Raw genomic sequence first — 23,053 nt, 5'->3', positions numbered from 1 at the left:
CCCCCCAGATCCTTCTCCACCATTGACCCCCCCAGATCCTTCTCCACCATGGACCCCCCCATATCCTTCACCATTGACCCCCCAGATCCTTCTCCACCATTGACCCCCCATATCCTTCTCCACCATTGACCCCCCATATCCTTCTCCACCATTGACCCCCCAGATCCTTCTCCACCATTGACCCCCCAGATCCTTCTCCAACATTGACCCCCCCAGATCCTTCTCCAACAATGATTCCCTCAGTTGTACTCCCCTAGTATGTATGGAATGAGCAGGCTGTGCATGAGTTCTACTTCGCTCTAAGAGAGGACCCTTCGCAAACACGCTCGCCAATGCCCAGGAAACAGGTTGGGGCCAAGGTCATGAGAGTAGCAGCATTAAGGCAGCACCCCAGACTTAGAAGCAAGCTGTTCACCTTCCACAGATACATGTAATACAAGAAGCACTCTTCCCGTGACACTGTACAGCTTCCTTCCTGAATGCAGCATTTTAAAGGGGACATCACGGAGCAAGTTTCCCGCTCCACCAGCTCACCCATAACTTGCCACCTCACTCACAGCCACAATTTAGAACAGCATAAACTCTTTGAGGATCTACTTCTCTCTCGTAGTATGTCCAGCTAGGACCATAGGTTCCCTGTGCTGTAATATTAGTCCTGGATGTGTGTAGGGCACCAAACGCTAGGCAGGGGGTCAGACCACCAACCCCCTCACTACCAGGGGACACTATCACCCATGCCCAGTACTACCTTCCCGCTGGATGGCTGCTATAGCATTCCCACCAGTCCTGGTTACCTATAGCAACAGCATGTTAGACATTTTCCTGTCAAAAGTTGATCCAGGGAATATCCGATTTCCTCTCGGGGGATCAGGAAGGAATTTTTGTCCCTGCAGGAGCAAATTGTATCATGCTTTGCTGTTTTTTTTGCCTTCCTCTGGATCAACTGTGGGTGTAGGATTATAACTTTTTTTTTTATGGTTGGCTCCCTTACCTCTTCTCTTCATCCCCTTTGATGTTACAGGCCCTGTTCCTTTTGGATACGTCATGTACCTTAATGCACCCCTTTAACTCTTTCACACCTAAGGGTAAAAAATCTTAATGCCTAAGCACAATTTTGCAACCTTGACCTGTGTTAGTAAAACTGTACATATCACAACTACTTTGCACATCCGGGTGGATTATACCGTGTTTTTTCCAGGACAAATTGGGATTTCATTTGGTGGTAAATGGTAATGGATATCTCCTGTTTTTGTTTCATTATCAAGGGAAAACTGGCCCAGAATAGTGAAAAAAAATATTTTTTCTTCATTTAGCTTTGTGCTTCTTGTTACTACCGTAACCTACCACCAAAGAACAACCAAAAATAAATTTTCCAGCTATTGACGATCGCAGAAATACCATATATATGTATGTTATTTGTTGTTTGTACCCGTAGTACAGCCCAGAAACAATAGTGCGCATTTTGTTTTTTGTATTTTTGGTTTTTTTTTTACCCAAAACACTTACCCTGACACTGAACTAGACCAAACCTTGATCTAAATATTTTTTCTTTTTTTAAAAACATTCCCCCACCCCCCATGCCAGGAGTACAATATATTTCTCTCCTCTATTCATAGAGAGAAAAAAGAAAAACAAGGGGGCTGGGCTGTACAGTGACTGATCACTGTGATAGCCAGTCAGAGGCTATCACAGTGATCGTGTGACCTGAAATCGGGAGTTCTGGGTCCCGATCGTTAGAACTGGACCTGGTGCTCTCAGTGACACCCTGTTCTTTGTGCTGGGAGTCCACCATGCGGACCGCTCCCAGCACAAAGACAGGTATGCAAATATGCGGCCCCACGGAAAAAAGCCCGGTTCTGTGAGGCCGCATATTTGTGTGACGTCGGAGCCAAGGGGTTAAAGAACTCCAGGCCTGGCATTTAACAACTGAACATAATGAACATTTACTGAAGTACAAGTACAGAGTTAACAGGTCAGTCTTGCTCAGTTCATTGCAGACATTGAACTACACAACAGCTCTGTTCATTCTAACTAAGCGACTTTGGGCTGCCGATGTCATACCTCTCAAGAAAGGAAGAGTCCTCTAATCAGAGTTCATGTTTTTTTTTCTTATGGTTGAACTGGATGGACTTTTGTCTTTTTTCAGCCAGATTAACTATGTAACTATGTTCTGAATTCAGTACCCCAACTGGGAACCCCAAAAATGGTGGCCACGTGTTCCTAGAAAAGCTACGCTTTGCAGCAGGGCTTCCCGCTAGTTCCCATGTGTAAGGTCCCTCTCCCAAAGGTTACCATGACATGAAAAAGAAAACCCCAGTATCTATACCGCCATTTGTAAACGCTATAACTTTCACATAAACCAATTAATTTACATGTATTGGGATTTTTTTTTTTAGCAAAGACACGGAGCAGAATACATTTTGGCCTAAATTTATAATGAAATTTGTTTTTTTTTATATTTTTTTACTGGACATATTTTATAGCAAAAAGTCAAAAATATTTTTTTCTCAAAATTGTCTTTTTTTTTGTTTATAGCACAAAAAATAAAAACCGCACAGGCAATCAAGTACCACCGAAAGAAAGCTCTAATTGTGGAGAAAAAAAGGATGCGACTGCGCAATTGTCAGATAGCCTCCCTAGCGGTCTGATTATGTCAGTATTTCTGTGCTCAAAGCGGTAACTTTTTTGCATGGAAATATGTATTTTTTTTTTATTGTAGGCCTGTAATTTTTAGGAATAACTCACTGAAATCTGTCCGAACAAGAGTCTAGTAAATCTGGGATGAGGACTTTATGTGTGCTTTAACATATTCCATGGATTAGCGCACTGTTCACCATTGTATCACATTTGCATCTACTTTCAAATTGTTTTGATCATTGAGATTTATATGCATATATATCTTATAGAGTACTCCTTTTGTATTCTGATTTAAGCGCTGCACCTATCCCTCTCTTTTTATTGATTACTATAAGGTTGGTTGGTTGCCTTTTTTGGTGTTCTAGCTGCTTACACATTCCTGTTTGTAGCGCTCGCTATATCATTTTTTATACTAAGAGTCTAGTAAACATCCCAGGTATGGTAAAATTTAAAAAACGAAATCATAAATTATAATTTAATAATCATAAAAAATAATAATATAATAATAATAAATTTAATTCAATAATATAATCAAACCAAAAACACTGAAATTTGAAATAGAACGCCAAGTTCGCACATCGCTGAGCAAAGTCGCAAAATAGTTTTTAGTGTCTGATGACGAATTTCCCCCACGAATCATTATCACTCAATTCTGCAAGTGGTTCTAATTTACTATCACTGTTCTCTAGCTGGTCTAAAACCGCTTTTGACCTAAAGGGACGCTTTTTGGACGCCATGGACGTTTCTCAGTTTCCAGGCAGAAAGAACAGTAAAAATTCAGGCAGAGCACAGGACAAAGCACTCGGGACAAAATGTATGTGAAATGGTTTGATACAGGAATGTTTTACTATGTGATTTTAGTGTATTTAGTGAATGACACTTTTTCACATTTTTAAATTTCCCGCCGGTTCCATCCCCGTACATCCCGACATCGCAGGGAACAGAACCCAGAAGACAGATGCCGGCATCAGCCGGAGGACAGTGCCGGGGACCCTGCAGAAGGGACATCGTGGGAGCGCAGGACAAGGTAAGTGCTAAAGAGATCCCGGAGCAACGCTGCAGGGTATTCCCGAGTGTTACTCGGGGATACTACTTGTGATGCTGAAAGTTTACCCCGAACTACACTCAGGAATACTGCCAGGGGGGTTAAAGTAACGCAGCGCCGTATTGCAAAAAATGGCCTGGTCAGGAAGGGGGGGGGGGGGAATCCTCTGGAGGACAAGTGGTTAAAATCCAGCAATACGCGGTCTCACCCTGCTCTGCACATGCTCAGTTGCTCTCCATTTTTTAGGCACTGCTGAATTTGTAGAGGCCGATTTGCTGAGAGCCTTAAAGTGGAATTACACCCTCCTATCCTTTACAAGGGGTTAAACATTTGATATGTTTTCTATTTTCTATTGTGAATAAAACCTGGGTTTATGAGATTTGCGGATCATTGCATTCTATTTTTATGTAGAGTTTACACAGCGTCCCAACTTTTTTGGAATGGAGGCGGTACAAACAACTCTACATTAGCCAAGTATGCCTAAATAGGTTTTAAAAAATTGTGGGTTCGGTGGATAACTGCGGGTCGAAACCCAATTCAAATCTGGTACTGACCTGCATTAGCATTGTAAAGAGTCATACTAAAAGTCACTATCGTAGTTCAACTACCTGAATTATTACTGGGTTCAGTAGGGTGCAGTGGGATGAGGCCGCTGTGTGAGTGTATTTGAAATAAACAAGTCCATGCAGAAGCTTGTTTTAATGTTCAATGGTATTTAAAAAAAACAAACACCTTTATAAAAAAAATAAATAAATAAGCCACCATTGTTGCATCCAGTTCCTGGACAGATATGCTGGCTCATGTACAGTTCTTGGCTGCATCTACAAATGTTTGACACAGTTCAGCCCATGCTGCAGCCTCTCATTTCATGTCTTTTAAGATACAGTTTCCTTGAAAAAATGCGCCCACATTTAGTACATTGGTTTATGTTTTTACCTGAATGAGCCCTCTCATGTGAGGCTAAAATCCGCCAATTAGGAAACCGCCTTCCACATTTAGAACATGAAAAGGACTCCTCATCGGAGTGAATTCTTTTATGTTCGTTAAGATTGGATTTATCAGAGAAACACTTGCCGCACTCCAAACACGCAAAAGGCTTCTCCCCCGTGTGAATCCTCTGGTGTACTGTAAGACCGTATTTTCGATGGAAGCATTTCCCGCATTCCGAACACAAAAAAGGCTTTTCTGTCGATGACACTGGATGGAGCTTTGATGTAGTGGGAAAATTTTCCTCGTTTTGCAGTCTGTATTGGCCATCTAAAAGAAATGAGGGTAAATGAGAAAAAAAAAAAGTACAGATGCTCTTTTTGTCTGTTATTACATTGACAGCCCATGCAAATGAATTGGTTGCCTTGACTTAACCACCTCCCGTCCGGCCGGACAGTGGCAGTGCAGGGTCGGGTGGCCATTTCTAAACGGCCTCCCTGCCCGCTGCTTGTGCCCGCTCCCTGGGAGTACGCAGCACCGCGATCCGGTGCCCGCTGTGTCCTCCAGACACAGTGGAACACCGATTGTCGTACGGGACCTCTGTGCAAGGTCCCGATCATGTGATCACTGATTGGCCAGTCAGTGATCACATGAAGAGTAGTAAGCAAGATGTCACTTCTGACATCATTGCTTACTACGTGTGAAATCTGTGAATGATCACAGAGATCACATGGTACAGGGCTATTCACAACAGCCTTGTACCATGTGACAAGCTGTGACCAATCACAGCTCACACAGTATTTCTCAATGGCTGCAAGAATGCAGCCAGAGAGAAGGAGAAATTATTGCTTTTACAGCCTTTATGGGTGTAAAAGCAACCAGTGTAAAAAAAAAAAAAATCTGCATCATCCCCCACACGTAGTACAGTGTCACCATGGTGACACTGTACTGCTAGGGTGACAGTATGTAAAAAAAACATAAATAATAATATAAGAACATAAAATAAATATGGAAAAACATTTTTAAAAAATTATAATTTTTGGTTATAAACTAATTTGGGTTATTTTTTTATTTTTGCATAGAGTAGAGATGGATTAGAACCCATGTCAGTTTTTATTGCTGTCTGTGCCCTTGTTAAGGAGATTCCCCCTCTCTATTTGTCCTGTTTACCATTATCATTGAAAGCAAAAGTAAAAGAGAATACAAAATTTTGGGCCGTCCTCAGAAATGCAATAGAGGAGAAATTTTCCAATGGGGACACTGGTTCTGGTCAGCTGGGGGTCCCCAAGGAAATCCCTTAATTTGCAGGGGTTTCCTTTCACTTCCTACTTTGGTTATGGGATGTGAAGTGAATGGAATTCTCCCCAATGGGACACAGATGGTGAAGAAAAAAATCTGACAGCAGTTAAAACCCTCCCTTGCTCTATCCAAATTGAAAAAAAAAAAAAGTTTTGCCTATAGTTCTACTTTAAGAACACTAAGGGGTTTATTTACGAAAGTTGGAGAGTGCAAAATTTGGTTACTAAGCAGAATTGAGCCTGAATTTGGACTCTCCAGCTGTAAAAATAAACCCATAAGTGTGATTTCAGTCTGCCACTTCATTTCCCTGCTATCAGCATGAATCACTTCGGACAAGTTTTCCTGACACCAAGAGAAAAATGGTGACGGGGAGGGAGCTCCACCAAATTGACAGCTTCAGCTCTGTTCCTGTGAGCTGTGTGAAGGGGGTGGGGGTTCCCTTCCCTCAAATCACTTTTCAGAGCTCTCCTCACTCAACTTTCCGCCCCCTTTTTTGACAGCTCTACAAGCTTTATAAATTTAGCACTTTCAAAAGGAGGCAGAGAAGAGAAGGCTGCAGATAAACAGGTACAACTCCTGTAGGAGGATTTGTTTCATCTGTGTATCACCTGAGGTCGATCACTTCACTGGGTACATGGTATATGCTCCATCTGTCCCCCGCCAGTTCTAAGTGTTAGAATGCAGTGATCACATGACTGACTGCTGATCGCTGAGTTCTCACAGCCACGCTGAGCAGAGAGCGGTGACTATTGGTCACCGCGGTGTCTGCTCTGCCCCCCAGAACTCAGTGGAGCGCTGGGCTGTGGAGGGAGCAGCTGGCTCAGGCTCTCAGTTTTCAGAGCTCTCCTCGCTCAGCTCTCCATCCCCTTTTTTGACAACTCTACAAGCTTTATAAATTTAGCACTTTCAAAAGGATGTAGAGAAGAGAAAACTGCAGATAAACAGGTTCAACTCCTGTAGTAGGATTTGTTTCATCTGCGTATCACCTGAGGCCGATCACTTCACTGGGTATATGAAAATGTTTACATCCCCTTTAAACGTACGTGTAATAAACGTATCCACCAGAGTGGACAGGTGTTAAGGTGGCCCATAATGACAAACCAATGCATTTCTGGGGTTCTGGAAGGCACCCTTTACTAAGGCTTCAAGTTGCTTGTAAGAAAATAGATGGTCTTGGCCTTGAATGCAGTCAGCTGCTGGAACCTGCTCTTAATACTGAGATATTCATGTTTATTATTTTTATCGGCTAGGTTCACCTTTGAAAATAAATAAATGCACATGCTTTTGGGGGGAAATAAACATGAATTTATTTATTATTTTTTACAGAAGCCTCCAAAAGCATTGCGCCCGCCGTGAATAGTGGATTTGGATGTGCTATGTCAGGCTTTAGGAAACTCTTCTTCCAGCTCTGTATGAGCTGTCAGTTGCAGAGCTGGAGGAAGATTCAAAAGGACTACTTGTACAGACCTCTGTACATCTAAAGTGGTAACCTGTAAAGGCTTTTAAAGCATCTCGGAAACAGACTGAAATCTCAGAGTCACAAGCGAACTGATGTGTGCAACTACATGAGAGTCTTCTCTACAAAAGGTCCTAAAAAAGGAGACAGAAGCCAACGGATTCTGGAACAAGGCCAAAAAAAAAAAAAGTAAAAAATCTGACCCTTTATAGTGCTGAGAGCCAAACGCTAGTTCAGAGCCATGGGGAAACTCCTAGGATGGAAGCTCAAGACTCACACCAAGTAAAGTATGCCTTCCATGTTCAAGGATGGACCTCATAGAAGGCAGCCTACTCAGCTTATGGAATATTCATAGGAATTACAGATGAAGAGATGGCCCTGTCCCCAGATGGAAGTCACATGATCAGTGACGCAACACGTCAGTCAGAGCCGGTTCTGCTGTGATCTTCCTATGACAGCATTGTATTTTTAATGTATCGTTTACCCAGTTAAGGGTTTTAATAAATGTGAGTGCAGTTTCTATTTTAATTAAAATAAGTTTTTATACTGGTTCACACTATGGCAAGCTTCCTTTCATTTATAGGACCATTTTGTTGGAGTATAGGTTGGAGAAGAGGAGGAGAGTTTGGAGCAGGATTGGAGAGACCTACAAAGAATTTATTACCAAGCTCTGTTAGACCTGTATGAGAGTATAGGTCTGTTCTTAAGGTGAGTGGCCACTTTACACACGGGTGAAGCACGGGAGTTTGAGCACGGTGAAGTGGTACTATTTAACCATTTCAATACCGGGCACTTTTACCCCTTCCTGCCCAGGTCATTTTTCGGGTTTCAGAGCTCTCACACTTTGGATACACTGTTGCATGATCACACAATTGTCAAAGTAAAATTTTATCATTTTCTTCACACAACTAGAGCTTTCTTTTGGTGGTATTTAATCACCACTGGGATTTTTATTTTTTGCTAAATTAACAAAAAAAAGACCAAGAATGTTAAAAAAAAAAACACGTTTTTCTTTGTTTCTGTTATAAAAGTTTGCAAATAAATAATTGTTCTTCATAAATTTAGGCCAAGATGTATTCTACTACATGTCTTTGGTGAAAATAACCCAAATTAGGATGTATTATTTAGTTTGTAGAAAGTTATAGAGTTCACAAACTTTGGTATAGATCTGAAAATTGATCAATCCTGAGTACTGACGGCCAATCTAATTTCTTGAGGTCCAAGAATGTCAGATCAGTACAGATATCCCCCAAATGACCCCTTTTAGCAAAGTAGACCGTCCGACGTACTTCATAAGAGGCATGGCGAGTTTTTTTAAGTTGTATTTTTTTTGTCATTTCGGAAAATTCAAACATTCAAAAAATTAGTTTATAAATGGTGATATGTATCTAAATATACATATACATGCCGCGCTCCATATTAATAACACAAACTATATATAGTATATAATAGTGATGATAATATCGTGAAAACACAGTGCTCCAAAACAAGTGCAACATAAACATGAAATGTGTAAAGATGTGATTCTGCCAATATGTATAACAGTCCTCTTTACACTTCTATAGATATTCCAGTGATAAGTGAGGTATATAGTGCCACACTCCTGTGCTTTGTGGATAGGTGTGCGCTCACCTCCTTGTCAGCCAGACAAGCTGACTAAACACACTTTTTGTCCTCACTGGACAAGGTGGGAATCTTTGCTTTATCTGCGTGTCTCCATCCACTGCTGGATTGCCTAATTGCCACCAGAGGTCTCCCTCCTTCCGCACTGGGACCTCAATGGATTTATGGGGATGGTAAAGCTGGTACTTCTCCTCTCAATTGTACCATGTAAAAAACAGAAACCACAAATGGTGCCTTATCCTTTGTGTGGCCAGAGCCCATTTATTATAAAGGAAACGCCACTCACATTTTATTCCATCAGTTCAGCAAACAGCTGGCGTGTCTGTAAAATCCTGTGTAGCTATCGCCGCTCGTCCACCGCGGCGTCGTGACGTCAGAGCCCCTCCCCTACGCGTTACGCCACAGGGTCACGTGGCTTCATCAGGGGGATCATAATGCAACGTCACTGCGCTCTGCTCTCTATATATAGAGACAGTCGGCGCCATTTTCTTGTAGTCCGCTTGGGCGCGGCCATTTTCCCATGGTCTATGTGCACCTATTTATCTCTGATGTGTATAATACACATCAGGAGTTATTAATACAGGTAACAGATATATTATGCTCTATTCTGACTAGATTGTCACATAACACCAGCTTCCAGGATCATGAGACACACGCAGCTTCACAAATGAATGGGTATAATACAAAAACCGAATGGCATGATACTAACTATTAAAAACAATCTATATTTTATTTAAATGTGTGCTAATATAAAAACATATTGCAAATGTGTAATCCCTACCAGATAAAATAATTCTATGTGTGTGCCTAGGGATTGCCACACACACATATAAGTGTACTGAAATATTAAAATTACATAAACTTATAATATAAAAAAACATAAAATGTAGATAAAAGATGACAATAAAATAGTAGAATGTACACGAAGGTACAAATCCAAACGCCCACTAAGTAATCAGAGGCCCTCATATGCGCCTCCTAACACCCAATACCCTTTTCTATTTCCTTTCTTTATTAATTTCCCTATTCATGTGTCACTACAACTTCCACTATGCCTATTCATTTAATATATAATGGGAACCAATACCTGTGCTTTAGCAGTACTGTATCGATGTTATGTTGTGATTGAGTACTTTCTATATCTCCATATAATGCTTACAAAATAGTATTTATTATAAAGTCCCTATGGGAGTTGATATCTGCTAAATAAAACTTCTTTTTACATATTGCTAATGAAACACGTTAAATCAAATTCCTTGTTCAAACCATATGGGGCCATACATTTCATTTCATAAATCCATTTGGATTCTTTTTTACTTATCTCCCGTACCAGGTTATCACCTCTCCAATGTCTATTGTGCTTCTCTATTCCCCAGAATTGTAATTTGGATGCATCTTGGTTATGGCATTGTCGGAAGTGGTCTGAGACATAGTGGTATTTATATCCTCTGTTAATGTTGTACACATGCTCCTTAATACGTTCTTTTAGTGCTCTTTTAGTTCTACCAATGTATACAAGGTTGCATGGGCATTTCATCGCATACACTACTCCCCTCGTTTCACAAGTCATAAACTGTTTAATTTTATATTCCTTGTTATTGTGTGTATTAGAAAATGTGAATCTCCGTCTCGGGTTAGCTACGACTCTCTTACATCCATAGCACCTCCCGCATGCATAGAACCCTTCACCTTGGAAAAAAGTGCAGGAAGAATTTTTGAGTGGTTCCAATACATTTTTTACCAGCATATCCCTTAAGTTGGGAGCCTTTTTATATACAAATTTCGGTTTTGGGGGGATGATATGCTTAAGGTGTTTGTCCAGTTTTAATATCTCCCAATGTTTGGAGATAATACTCTGGATCGCTTTGTATTGTTTATGAAAATCCAACACTATGGGCATATTATACTCTTCCCCATTAGTTTTTGGCTTGTCCATCAGTAAATTGTCTCTATTCATTTGTCCCACTTCATATCTTGCTTTTTCTATTGTGACTGGGTCATATCCCTTCGCTACAAATCTATTTCTTAGTACTTCACTTTGCGCTTTGTAGTCCTCTTTTCTACAGCAATTCCTTTTCACCCTTATAAATTGGCCCTTCGGGATATTTTTAATCCACGGTTGATAATGGCAGCTAGTAATGGGTATATATGCATTCCGATCCGTGGTCTTAAAATAATTTTTTGTATATAATGATTGTCCTTCTTTCTTAATTGTAATATCCAGGAAGTTAATTGCATCATCACTAATAGTCCAGCTCAGATCAATATTGTCTCTATAGTTGTTTAATTCTTTATAGAACAATTCTAGACACTCTTTATTCCCCTCCCATATGAGGATAATGTCATCAATAAATCTGCGGTACAGTCTAATTTCCTTCCTGGGGTGCTGGTGGACAGTCTCCTCCTCCCATTTAGACATGTACAAATTCGCCACACTAGGGGCGAATTTGGCTCCCATCGCTATACCCCTGATTTGTAAATAATACTCCTTCTTGTACCAGAAATAGTTGTGGAGTAAGCAAAATTTCAGACTTTTGATGATGAATTTTTTGTGTTTATTAGGGATACTCGAATATTTATTAAGGGCCCACTTAATTGCTTCTATTGCTCCTCTGTGATCAATGTTTGTATATAATGAGGAAATATCTGCTGTACTCATTAACGTATCATTGTGTGCCTGTACTTCCTGTATTAACTTGATGGTATGCTTCGTGTCTTTTAAGTAAGCTGGTGTATTCTCTACTAAGGGTTGTAGGAAGCTGTCGATGTACTCCCCTAGTCTGGATGTCATAGAATCTATGCCATTAATAATTGGCCGACCTGGGGGTTTGGTGATATCCTTGTGAATTTTGGGGACTGAATATATAACCGGCAATTTGCATACAGTGGGTATTAGATACTTTTCTTCTTTACTGTTTAATACACCTTTTTTAGTTCCATACTTTACTAATTTGATCAGCTCTTTTTTATACTCTTTCGTGGGGTTTCTAGTCAATTTCTGATAAGTATTGGTGTCCCCCATCATGTCTTCCATAGTGTCTTCATATTGTTTCTTTGACATAACCACTATGCCTCCCCCCTTATCCGCTGGCCTGATCACTACATCTGTCCTTTTCTTAAGACTTTTTATACCTTTCTGTAATTGTATATCTTCTTTATACTTTTTAATGTTCAATTTTTCTAAATCATTACTCACTAGGTTCTTAAAAACATTAATATATTTACCATCTATATTCGTGGGGTTAAAAGTTGATTTGTTCTTCAGACTAGTGTGGTATTCATATGTAGATTTATTAGATTCAATCACATTAGTAGGGTGCTGTGCAAAGTATTTCTTGAGATTTAGATTCCTAATTAATTTCTGTACATTAACGTAAGTATCAAATTTGTTCATGCCTTTAGCAGGTGCAAATTTGAGCCCCTTATCTAACGCATAGACCTCTTCTTTTTTGAGAGGGATTCCACTAATATTAAATATCCCTTCCCCTTTCAATCTCTCCTTCTTTTTTTGTTGTTTCCTTCTTCCTCCTCTGCACCCCCTTTTTTTGGTTTTCCCCTTGTTTCCCCCCTTTCTGTTTGTGGGTACTGGTTCCATCCTAAAAAAGGGTCATATATTGGTGTTTCTGGCGTTTGTGATGCTAATGGTGAGAATCTATTGTATTGTGGTACCTCATATCTCTCCTCCATCGGTTTATTGTAGTATTGGGGTCTTTGAGGTCTAGGTGGGTATTGGGTGTAAAAATTGGGCTGCGGGTAATAATTCTGTGGTCCTCTTGGTGGATAACCACCTTGGTTTTTATTATAATATGGCCTACCTCCCCAATGAGGTTGTTGGGGTGGGCCTCTATAATTAGGTTTCCAATTTTGTTTGTTATTGGGCTTCCTATACCCTTGTGCACTTTGGTCTGGACGATGTTGTGTAGGTGCATTCTGTTCTCCTTTATTCCTGCTGTTAGGGGGTGTTTTAAACTCCAATGTTTTTTTGTTATTGGGTGATGTTTCCCCCATTTTTACTGGTGTGGATTCTGTGGATCTGATTTCCCCTTGTGTGAGTTTAGTTTGCCATTTAAACACTTTTTTTGTTTGGTAATCCTGAATAACTTTTTGATATTTTTTCTTTTTCTTATTTTTATTTTCCAAATCTTTCTTTTGGACATATTTATTGAGTTCATCCATATACTTAGCGAACTCAGGATGTCCTTTAAATGTCTCTATTTTTGCCTTATTTTCCTGCAGATTGGACTCTATCATCCTCATTTTTTTCTGTTTTCTTTTAATGAGAAACTGCAGGGTCTCCATACCTTTTTCATTGAAAAAGTTAAACCACTCTTGGGTGTCCTCTTCCCCTACTAGTCCATCCGCTATAGGTAGATCCCACCGCAATTTCCTAGGTATCATTTTCTCTTTGATGTATTTCTGCATAGTTATTAAGTCCCACCATACATTGATTTTCTTTTCCATAATGTGTCCAATTCTCCTAAACATAGTATTGATGTTTATATCTGTGTTTTCTTCTCCCTTAAAGATATCTTCTATATTGATATCCCTGTTTTCTAAATACGAGAATATCTCCATATTTTGTCTCTAACAAGTATGTGAGCGTAAGAAATGTGCAAAAATGTGATAAATTAAACTCGTGAGCCAAAAACAAGATACTTCCCTTAACGTAATAAGTATTAACTTTAAACCATAAATTAACTACTGGTGCTTCAGCACTATACACATAGCTCATAAACTGTGTTGAAAACTAAACCATAAATGGTGATATGTATCTAAATATACATATACGTGCCGCGCTCCATATTAATAACACAAACTATATATAGTATATAATAGTGATGATAATATCGTGAAAACACAGTGCTCCAAAACAAGTGCAACATAAACATGAAATGTGTAAAGATGTGATTCTGCCAATATGTATAACAGTCCTCTTTACACTTCTATAGATATTCCAGTGATAAGTGAGGTATATAGTGCCACACTCCTGTGCTTTGTGGATAGGTGTGCGCTCACCTCCTTGTCAGCCAGACAAGCTGACTAAACACACTTTTTGTCCTCACTGGACAAGGTGGGAATCTTTGCTTTATCTGCGTGTCTCCATCCACTGCTGGATTGCCTAATTGCCACCAGAGGTCTCCCTCCTTCCGCACTGGGACCTCAATGGATTTATGGGGATGGTAAAGCTGGTACTTCTCCTCTCAATTGTACCATGTAAAAAACAGAAACCACAAATGGTGCCTTATCCTTTGTGTGGCCAGAGCCCATTTATTATAAAGGAAACGCCACTCACATTTTATTCCATCAGTTCAGCAAACAGCTGGCGTGTCTGTAAAATCCTGTGTAGCTATCGCCGCTCGTCCACCGCGGCGTCGTGACGTCAGAGCCCCTCCCCTACGCGTTACGCCACAGGGTCACGTGGCTTCATCAGGGGGATCATAATGCAACGTCACTGCGCTCTGCTCTCTATATATAGAGACAGTCGGCGCCATTTTCTTGTAGTCCGCTTGGGCGCGGCCATTTTCCCATGGTCTATGTGCACCTATTTATCTCTGATGTGTATAATACACATCAGGAGTTATTAATACAGGTAACAGATATATTATGCTCTATTCTGACTAGATTGTCACATAACACCAGCTTCCAGGATCATGAGACACACGCAGCTTCACAAATGAATGGGTATAATACAAAAACCGAATGGCATGATACTAACTATTAAAAACAATCTATATTTTATTTAAATGTGTGCTAATATAAAAACATATTGCAAATGTGTAATCCCTACCAGATAAAATAATTCTATGTGTGTGCCTAGGGATTGCCACACACACATATAAGTGTACTGAAATATTAAAATTACATAAACTTATAATATAAAAAAACATAAAATGTAGATAAAAGATGACAATAAAATAGTAGAATGTACACGAAGGTACAAATCCAAACGCCCACTAAGTAATCAGAGGCCCTCATATGCGCCTCCTAACACCCAATACCCTTTTCTATTTCCTTTCTTTATTAATTTCCCTATTCATGTGTCACTACAACTTCCACTATGCCTATTCATTTAATATATAATGGGAACCAATACCTGTGCTTTAGCAGTACTGTATCGATGTTATGTTGTGATTGAGTACTTTCTATATCTCCATATAATGCTTACAAAATAGTATTTATTATAAAGTCCCTATGGGAGTTGATATCTGCTAAATAAAACTTCTTTTTACATATTGCTAATGAAACACGTTAAATCAAATTCCTTGTTCAAACCATATGGGGCCATACATTTCATTTCATAAATCCATTTGGATTCTTTTTTACTTATCTCCCGTACCAGGTTATCACCTCTCCAATGTCTATTGTGCTTCTCTATTCCCCAGAATTGTAATTTGGATGCATCTTGGTTATGGCATTGTCGGAAGTGGTCTGAGACATAGTGGTATTTATATCCTCTGTTAATGTTGTACACATGCTCCTTAATACGTTCTTTTAGTGCTCTTTTAGTTCTACCAATGTATACAAGGTTGCATGGGCATTTCATCGCATACACTACTCCCCTCGTTTCACAAGTCATAAACTGTTTAATTTTATATTCCTTGTTATTGTGTGTATTAGAAAATGTGAATCTCCGTCTCGGGTTAGCTACGACTCTCTTACATCCATAGCACCTCCCGCATGCATAGAACCCTTCACCTTGGAAAAAAGTGCAGGAAGAATTTTTGAGTGGTTCCAATACATTTTTTACCAGCATATCCCTTAAGTTGGGAGCCTTTTTATATACAAATTTCGGTTTTGGGGGGATGATATGCTTAAGGTGTTTGTCCAGTTTTAATATCTCCCAATGTTTGGAGATAATACTCTGGATCGCTTTGTATTGTTTATGAAAATCCAACACTATGGGCATATTATACTCTTCCCCATTAGTTTTTGGCTTGTCCATCAGTAAATTGTCTCTATTCATTTGTCCCACTTCATATCTTGCTTTTTCTATTGTGACTGGGTCATATCCCTTCGCTACAAATCTATTTCTTAGTACTTCACTTTGCGCTTTGTAGTCCTCTTTTCTACAGCAATTCCTTTTCACCCTTATAAATTGGCCCTTCGGGATATTTTTAATCCACGGTTGATAATGGCAGCTAGTAATGGGTATATATGCATTCCGATCCGTGGTCTTAAAATAATTTTTTGTATATAATGATTGTCCTTCTTTCTTAATTGTAATATCCAGGAAGTTAATTGCATCATCACTAATAGTCCAGCTCAGATCAATATTGTCTCTATAGTTGTTTAATTCTTTATAGAACAATTCTAGACACTCTTTATTCCCCTCCCATATGAGGATAATGTCATCAATAAATCTGCGGTACAGTCTAATTTCCTTCCTGGGGTGCTGGTGGACAGTCTCCTCCTCCCATTTAGACATGTACAAATTCGCCACACTAGGGGCGAATTTGGCTCCCATCGCTATACCCCTGATTTGTAAATAATACTCCTTCTTGTACCAGAAATAGTTGTGGAGTAAGCAAAATTTCAGACTTTTGATGATGAATTTTTTGTGTTTATTAGGGATACTCGAATATTTATTAAGGGCCCACTTAATTGCTTCTATTGCTCCTCTGTGATCAATGTTTGTATATAATGAGGAAATATCTGCTGTACTCATTAACGTATCATTGTGTGCCTGTACTTCCTGTATTAACTTGATGGTATGCTTCGTGTCTTTTAAGTAAGCTGGTGTATTCTCTACTAAGGGTTGTAGGAAGCTGTCGATGTACTCCCCTAGTCTGGATGTCATAGAATCTATGCCATTAATAATTGGCCGACCTGGGGGTTTGGTGATATCCTTGTGAATTTTGGGGACTGAATATATAACCGGCAATTTGCATACAGTGGGTATTAGATACTTTTCTTCTTTACTGTTTAATACACCTTTTTTAGTTCCATACTTTACTAATTTGATCAGCTCTTTTTTATACTCTTTCGTGGGGTTTCTAGTCAATTTCTGATAAGTATTGGTGTCCCCCATCATGTCTTCCATAGTGTCTTCATATTGTTTCTTTGACATAACCACTATGCCTCCCCCCTTATCCGCTGGCCTGATCACTACATCTGTCCTTTTCTTAAGACTTTTTATACCTTTCTGTAATTGTATATCTTCTTTATACTTTTTAATGTTCAATTTTTCTAAATCATTACTCACTAGGTTCTTAAAAACATTAATATATTTACCATCTATATTCGTGGGGTTAAAAGTTGATTTGTTCTTCAGACTAGTGTGGTATTCATATGTAGATTTATTAGATTCAATCACATTAGTAGGGTGCTGTGCAAAGTATTTCTTGAGATTTAGATTCCTAATTAATTTCTGTACATTAACGTAAGTATCAAATTTGTTCATGCCTTTAGCAGGTGCAAATTTGAGCCCCTTATCTAACGCATAGACCTCTTCTTTTTTGAGAGGGATTCCACTAATATTAAATATCCCTTCCCCTTTCAATCTCTCCTTCTTTTTTTGTTGTTTCCTTCTTCCTCCTCTGCACCCCCTTTTTTTGGTTTTCCCCTTGTTTCCCCCCTTTCTGTTTGTGGGTACTGGTTCCATCCTAAAAAAGGGTCATATATTGGTGTTTCTGGCGTTTGTGATGCTAATGGTGAGAATCTATTGTATTGTGGTACCTCATATCTCTCCTCCATCGGTTTATTGTAGTATTGGGGTCTTTGAGGTCTAGGTGGGTATTGGGTGTAAAAATTGGGCTGCGGGTAATAATTCTGTGGTCCTCTTGGTGGATAACCACCTTGGTTTTTATTATAATATGGCCTACCTCCCCAATGAGGTTGTTGGGGTGGGCCTCTATAATTAGGTTTCCAATTTTGTTTGTTATTGGGCTTCCTATACCCTTGTGCACTTTGGTCTGGACGATGTTGTGTAGGTGCATTCTGTTCTCCTTTATTCCTGCTGTTAGGGGGTGTTTTAAACTCCAATGTTTTTTTGTTATTGGGTGATGTTTCCCCCATTTTTACTGGTGTGGATTCTGTGGATCTGATTTCCCCTTGTGTGAGTTAGTTTGCCATTTAAACACTTTTTTTGTTTGGTAATCCTGAATAACTTTTTGATATTTTTTCTTTTTCTTATTTTTATTTTCCAAATCTTTCTTTTGGACATATTTATTGAGTTCATCCATATACTTAGCGAACTCAGGATGTCCTTTAAATGTCTCTATTTTTGCCTTATTTTCCTGCAGATTGGACTCTATCATCCTCATTTTTTTCTGTTTTCTTTTAATGAGAAACTGCAGGGTCTCCATACCTTTTTCATTGAAAAAGTTAAACCACTCTTGGGTGTCCTCTTCCCCTACTAGTCCATCCGCTATAGGTAGATCCCACCGCAATTTCCTAGGTATCATTTTCTCTTTGATGTATTTCTGCATAGTTATTAAGTCCCACCATACATTGATTTTCTTTTCCATAATGTGTCCAATTCTCCTAAACATAGTATTGATGTTTATATCTGTGTTTTCTTCTCCCTTAAAGATATCTTCTATATTGATATCCCTGTTTTCTAAATACGAGAATATCTCCATATTTTGTCTCTAACAAGTATGTGAGCGTAAGAAATGTGCAAAAATGTGATAAATTAAACTCGTGAGCCAAAAACAAGATACTTCCCTTAACGTAATAAGTATTAACTTTAAACCATAAATTAACTACTGGTGCTTCAGCACTATACACATAGCTCATAAACTGTGTTGAAAACTAAACCATAAATGGTGATATGTATCTAAATATACATATACGTGCCGCGCTCCATATTAATAACACAAACTATATATAGTATATAATAGTGATGATAATATCGTGAAAACACAGTGCTCCAAAACAAGTGCAACATAAACATGAAATGTGTAAAGATGTGATTCTGCCAATATGTATAACAGTCCTCTTTACACTTCTATAGATATTCCAGTGATAAGTGAGGTATATAGTGCCACACTCCTGTGCTTTGTGGATAGGTGTGCGCTCACCTCCTTGTCAGCCAGACAAGCTGACTAAACACACTTTTTGTCCTCACTGGACAAGGTGGGAATCTTTGCTTTATCTGCGTGTCTCCATCCACTGCTGGATTGCCTAATTGCCACCAGAGGTCTCCCTCCTTCCGCACTGGGACCTCAATGGATTTATGGGGATGGTAAAGCTGGTACTTCTCCTCTCAATTGTACCATGTAAAAAACAGAAACCACAAATGGTGCCTTATCCTTTGTGTGGCCAGAGCCCATTTATTATAAAGGAAACGCCACTCACATTTTATTCCATCAGTTCAGCAAACAGCTGGCGTGTCTGTAAAATCCTGTGTAGCTATCGCCGCTCGTCCACCGCGGCGTCGTGACGTCAGAGCCCCTCCCCTACGCGTTACGCCACAGGGTCACGTGGCTTCATCAGGGGGATCATAATGCAACGTCACTGCGCTCTGCTCTCTATATATAGAGACAGTCGGCGCCATTTTCTTGTAGTCCGCTTGGGCGCGGCCATTTTCCCATGGTCTATGTGCACCTATTTATCTCTGATGTGTATAATACACATCAGGAGTTATTAATACAGGTAACAGATATATTATGCTCTATTCTGACTAGATTGTCACATAACACCAGCTTCCAGGATCATGAGACACACGCAGCTTCACAAATGAATGGGTATAATACAAAAACCGAATGGCATGATACTAACTATTAAAAACAATCTATATTTTATTTAAATGTGTGCTAATATAAAAACATATTGCAAATGTGTAATCCCTACCAGATAAAATAATTCTATGTGTGTGCCTAGGGATTGCCACACACACATATAAGTGTACTGAAATATTAAAATTACATAAACTTATAATATAAAAAAACATAAAATGTAGATAAAAGATGACAATAAAATAGTAGAATGTACACGAAGGTACAAATCCAAACGCCCACTAAGTAATCAGAGGCCCTCATATGCGCCTCCTAACACCCAATACCCTTTTCTATTTCCTTTCTTTATTAATTTCCCTATTCATGTGTCACTACAACTTCCACTATGCCTATTCATTTAATATATAATGGGAACCAATACCTGTGCTTTAGCAGTACTGTATCGATGTTATGTTGTGATTGAGTACTTTCTATATCTCCATATAATGCTTACAAAATAGTATTTATTATAAAGTCCCTATGGGAGTTGATATCTGCTAAATAAAACTTCTTTTTACATATTGCTAATGAAACACGTTAAATCAAATTCCTTGTTCAAACCATATGGGGCCATACATTTCATTTCATAAATCCATTTGGATTCTTTTTTACTTATCTCCCGTACCAGGTTATCACCTCTCCAATGTCTATTGTGCTTCTCTATTCCCCAGAATTGTAATTTGGATGCATCTTGGTTATGGCATTGTCGGAAGTGGTCTGAGACATAGTGGTATTTATATCCTCTGTTAATGTTGTACACATGCTCCTTAATACGTTCTTTTAGTGCTCTTTTAGTTCTACCAATGTATACAAGGTTGCATGGGCATTTCATCGCATACACTACTCCCCTCGTTTCACAAGTCATAAACTGTTTAATTTTATATTCCTTGTTATTGTGTGTATTAGAAAATGTGAATCTCCGTCTCGGGTTAGCTACGACTCTCTTACATCCATAGCACCTCCCGCATGCATAGAACCCTTCACCTTGGAAAAAAGTGCAGGAAGAATTTTTGAGTGGTTCCAATACATTTTTTACCAGCATATCCCTTAAGTTGGGAGCCTTTTTATATACAAATTTCGGTTTTGGGGGGATGATATGCTTAAGGTGTTTGTCCAGTTTTAATATCTCCCAATGTTTGGAGATAATACTCTGGATCGCTTTGTATTGTTTATGAAAATCCAACACTATGGGCATATTATACTCTTCCCCATTAGTTTTTGGCTTGTCCATCAGTAAATTGTCTCTATTCATTTGTCCCACTTCATATCTTGCTTTTTCTATTGTGACTGGGTCATATCCCTTCGCTACAAATCTATTTCTTAGTACTTCACTTTGCGCTTTGTAGTCCTCTTTTCTACAGCAATTCCTTTTCACCCTTATAAATTGGCCCTTCGGGATATTTTTAATCCACGGTTGATAATGGCAGCTAGTAATGGGTATATATGCATTCCGATCCGTGGTCTTAAAATAATTTTTTGTATATAATGATTGTCCTTCTTTCTTAATTGTAATATCCAGGAAGTTAATTGCATCATCACTAATAGTCCAGCTCAGATCAATATTGTCTCTATAGTTGTTTAATTCTTTATAGAACAATTCTAGACACTCTTTATTCCCCTCCCATATGAGGATAATGTCATCAATAAATCTGCGGTACAGTCTAATTTCCTTCCTGGGGTGCTGGTGGACAGTCTCCTCCTCCCATTTAGACATGTACAAATTCGCCACACTAGGGGCGAATTTGGCTCCCATCGCTATACCCCTGATTTGTAAATAATACTCCTTCTTGTACCAGAAATAGTTGTGGAGTAAGCAAAATTTCAGACTTTTGATGATGAATTTTTTGTGTTTATTAGGGATACTCGAATATTTATTAAGGGCCCACTTAATTGCTTCTATTGCTCCTCTGTGATCAATGTTTGTATATAATGAGGAAATATCTGCTGTACTCATTAACGTATCATTGTGTGCCTGTACTTCCTGTATTAACTTGATGGTATGCTTCGTGTCTTTTAAGTAAGCTGGTGTATTCTCTACTAAGGGTTGTAGGAAGCTGTCGATGTACTCCCCTAGTCTGGATGTCATAGAATCTATGCCATTAATAATTGGCCGACCTGGGGGTTTGGTGATATCCTTGTGAATTTTGGGGACTGAATATATAACCGGCAATTTGCATACAGTGGGTATTAGATACTTTTCTTCTTTACTGTTTAATACACCTTTTTTAGTTCCATACTTTACTAATTTGATCAGCTCTTTTTTATACTCTTTCGTGGGGTTTCTAGTCAATTTCTGATAAGTATTGGTGTCCCCCATCATGTCTTCCATAGTGTCTTCATATTGTTTCTTTGACATAACCACTATGCCTCCCCCCTTATCCGCTGGCCTGATCACTACATCTGTCCTTTTCTTAAGACTTTTTATACCTTTCTGTAATTGTATATCTTCTTTATACTTTTTAATGTTCAATTTTTCTAAATCATTACTCACTAGGTTCTTAAAAACATTAATATATTTACCATCTATATTCGTGGGGTTAAAAGTTGATTTGTTCTTCAGACTAGTGTGGTATTCATATGTAGATTTATTAGATTCAATCACATTAGTAGGGTGCTGTGCAAAGTATTTCTTGAGATTTAGATTCCTAATTAATTTCTGTACATTAACGTAAGTATCAAATTTGTTCATGCCTTTAGCAGGTGCAAATTTGAGCCCCTTATCTAACGCATAGACCTCTTCTTTTTTGAGAGGGATTCCACTAATATTAAATATCCCTTCCCCTTTCAATCTCTCCTTCTTTTTTTGTTGTTTCCTTCTTCCTCCTCTGCACCCCCTTTTTTTGGTTTTCCCCTTGTTTCCCCCCTTTCTGTTTGTGGGTACTGGTTCCATCCTAAAAAAGGGTCATATATTGGTGTTTCTGGCGTTTGTGATGCTAATGGTGAGAATCTATTGTATTGTGGTACCTCATATCTCTCCTCCATCGGTTTATTGTAGTATTGGGGTCTTTGAGGTCTAGGTGGGTATTGGGTGTAAAAATTGGGCTGCGGGTAATAATTCTGTGGTCCTCTTGGTGGATAACCACCTTGGTTTTTATTATAATATGGCCTACCTCCCCAATGAGGTTGTTGGGGTGGGCCTCTATAATTAGGTTTCCAATTTTGTTTGTTATTGGGCTTCCTATACCCTTGTGCACTTTGGTCTGGACGATGTTGTGTAGGTGCATTCTGTTCTCCTTTATTCCTGCTGTTAGGGGGTGTTTTAAACTCCAATGTTTTTTTGTTATTGGGTGATGTTTCCCCCATTTTTACTGGTGTGGATTCTGTGGATCTGATTTCCCCTTGTGTGAG

At 39.0% G+C, this 23,053-nt stretch overlaps 1 protein-coding gene across 3 annotated transcripts in view; it reads right to left on the bottom strand.

Annotated features, from left to right (window-relative positions):
- Nucleotides 1–4,366: 4,366 nt before the first annotated feature.
- The window catches only part of LOC149466144 (uncharacterized), a 57,968-nt gene continuing 39,281 nt past the window's right edge, over nt 4,367–23,053 (bottom strand). For all 3 annotated transcript variants that reach the window (XM_089672882.1, XM_089672880.1, XM_089672881.1), the window contains one exon: nt 4,367–4,939. In XM_089672882.1, the coding sequence (XP_089529008.1) occupies nt 4,524–4,939 (416 nt within the window). In that variant the 3' untranslated portion in view covers nt 4,367–4,523. The remainder of the gene's footprint in view (nt 4,940–23,053) is intronic.

The sequence above is a fragment of the Staurois parvus genome, unplaced genomic scaffold (genome assembly GCF_062004578.1).
Source record: "Staurois parvus isolate SC_StPar_1 unplaced genomic scaffold, SC_StPar_1.0 ptg000132l, whole genome shotgun sequence".
NCBI classification, from domain to species: domain Eukaryota; kingdom Metazoa; phylum Chordata; class Amphibia; order Anura; family Ranidae; genus Staurois; species Staurois parvus.
Note: the sequence above shows the minus strand (reverse complement) of the source record. Positions and strands in the feature narration are given on the sequence as shown.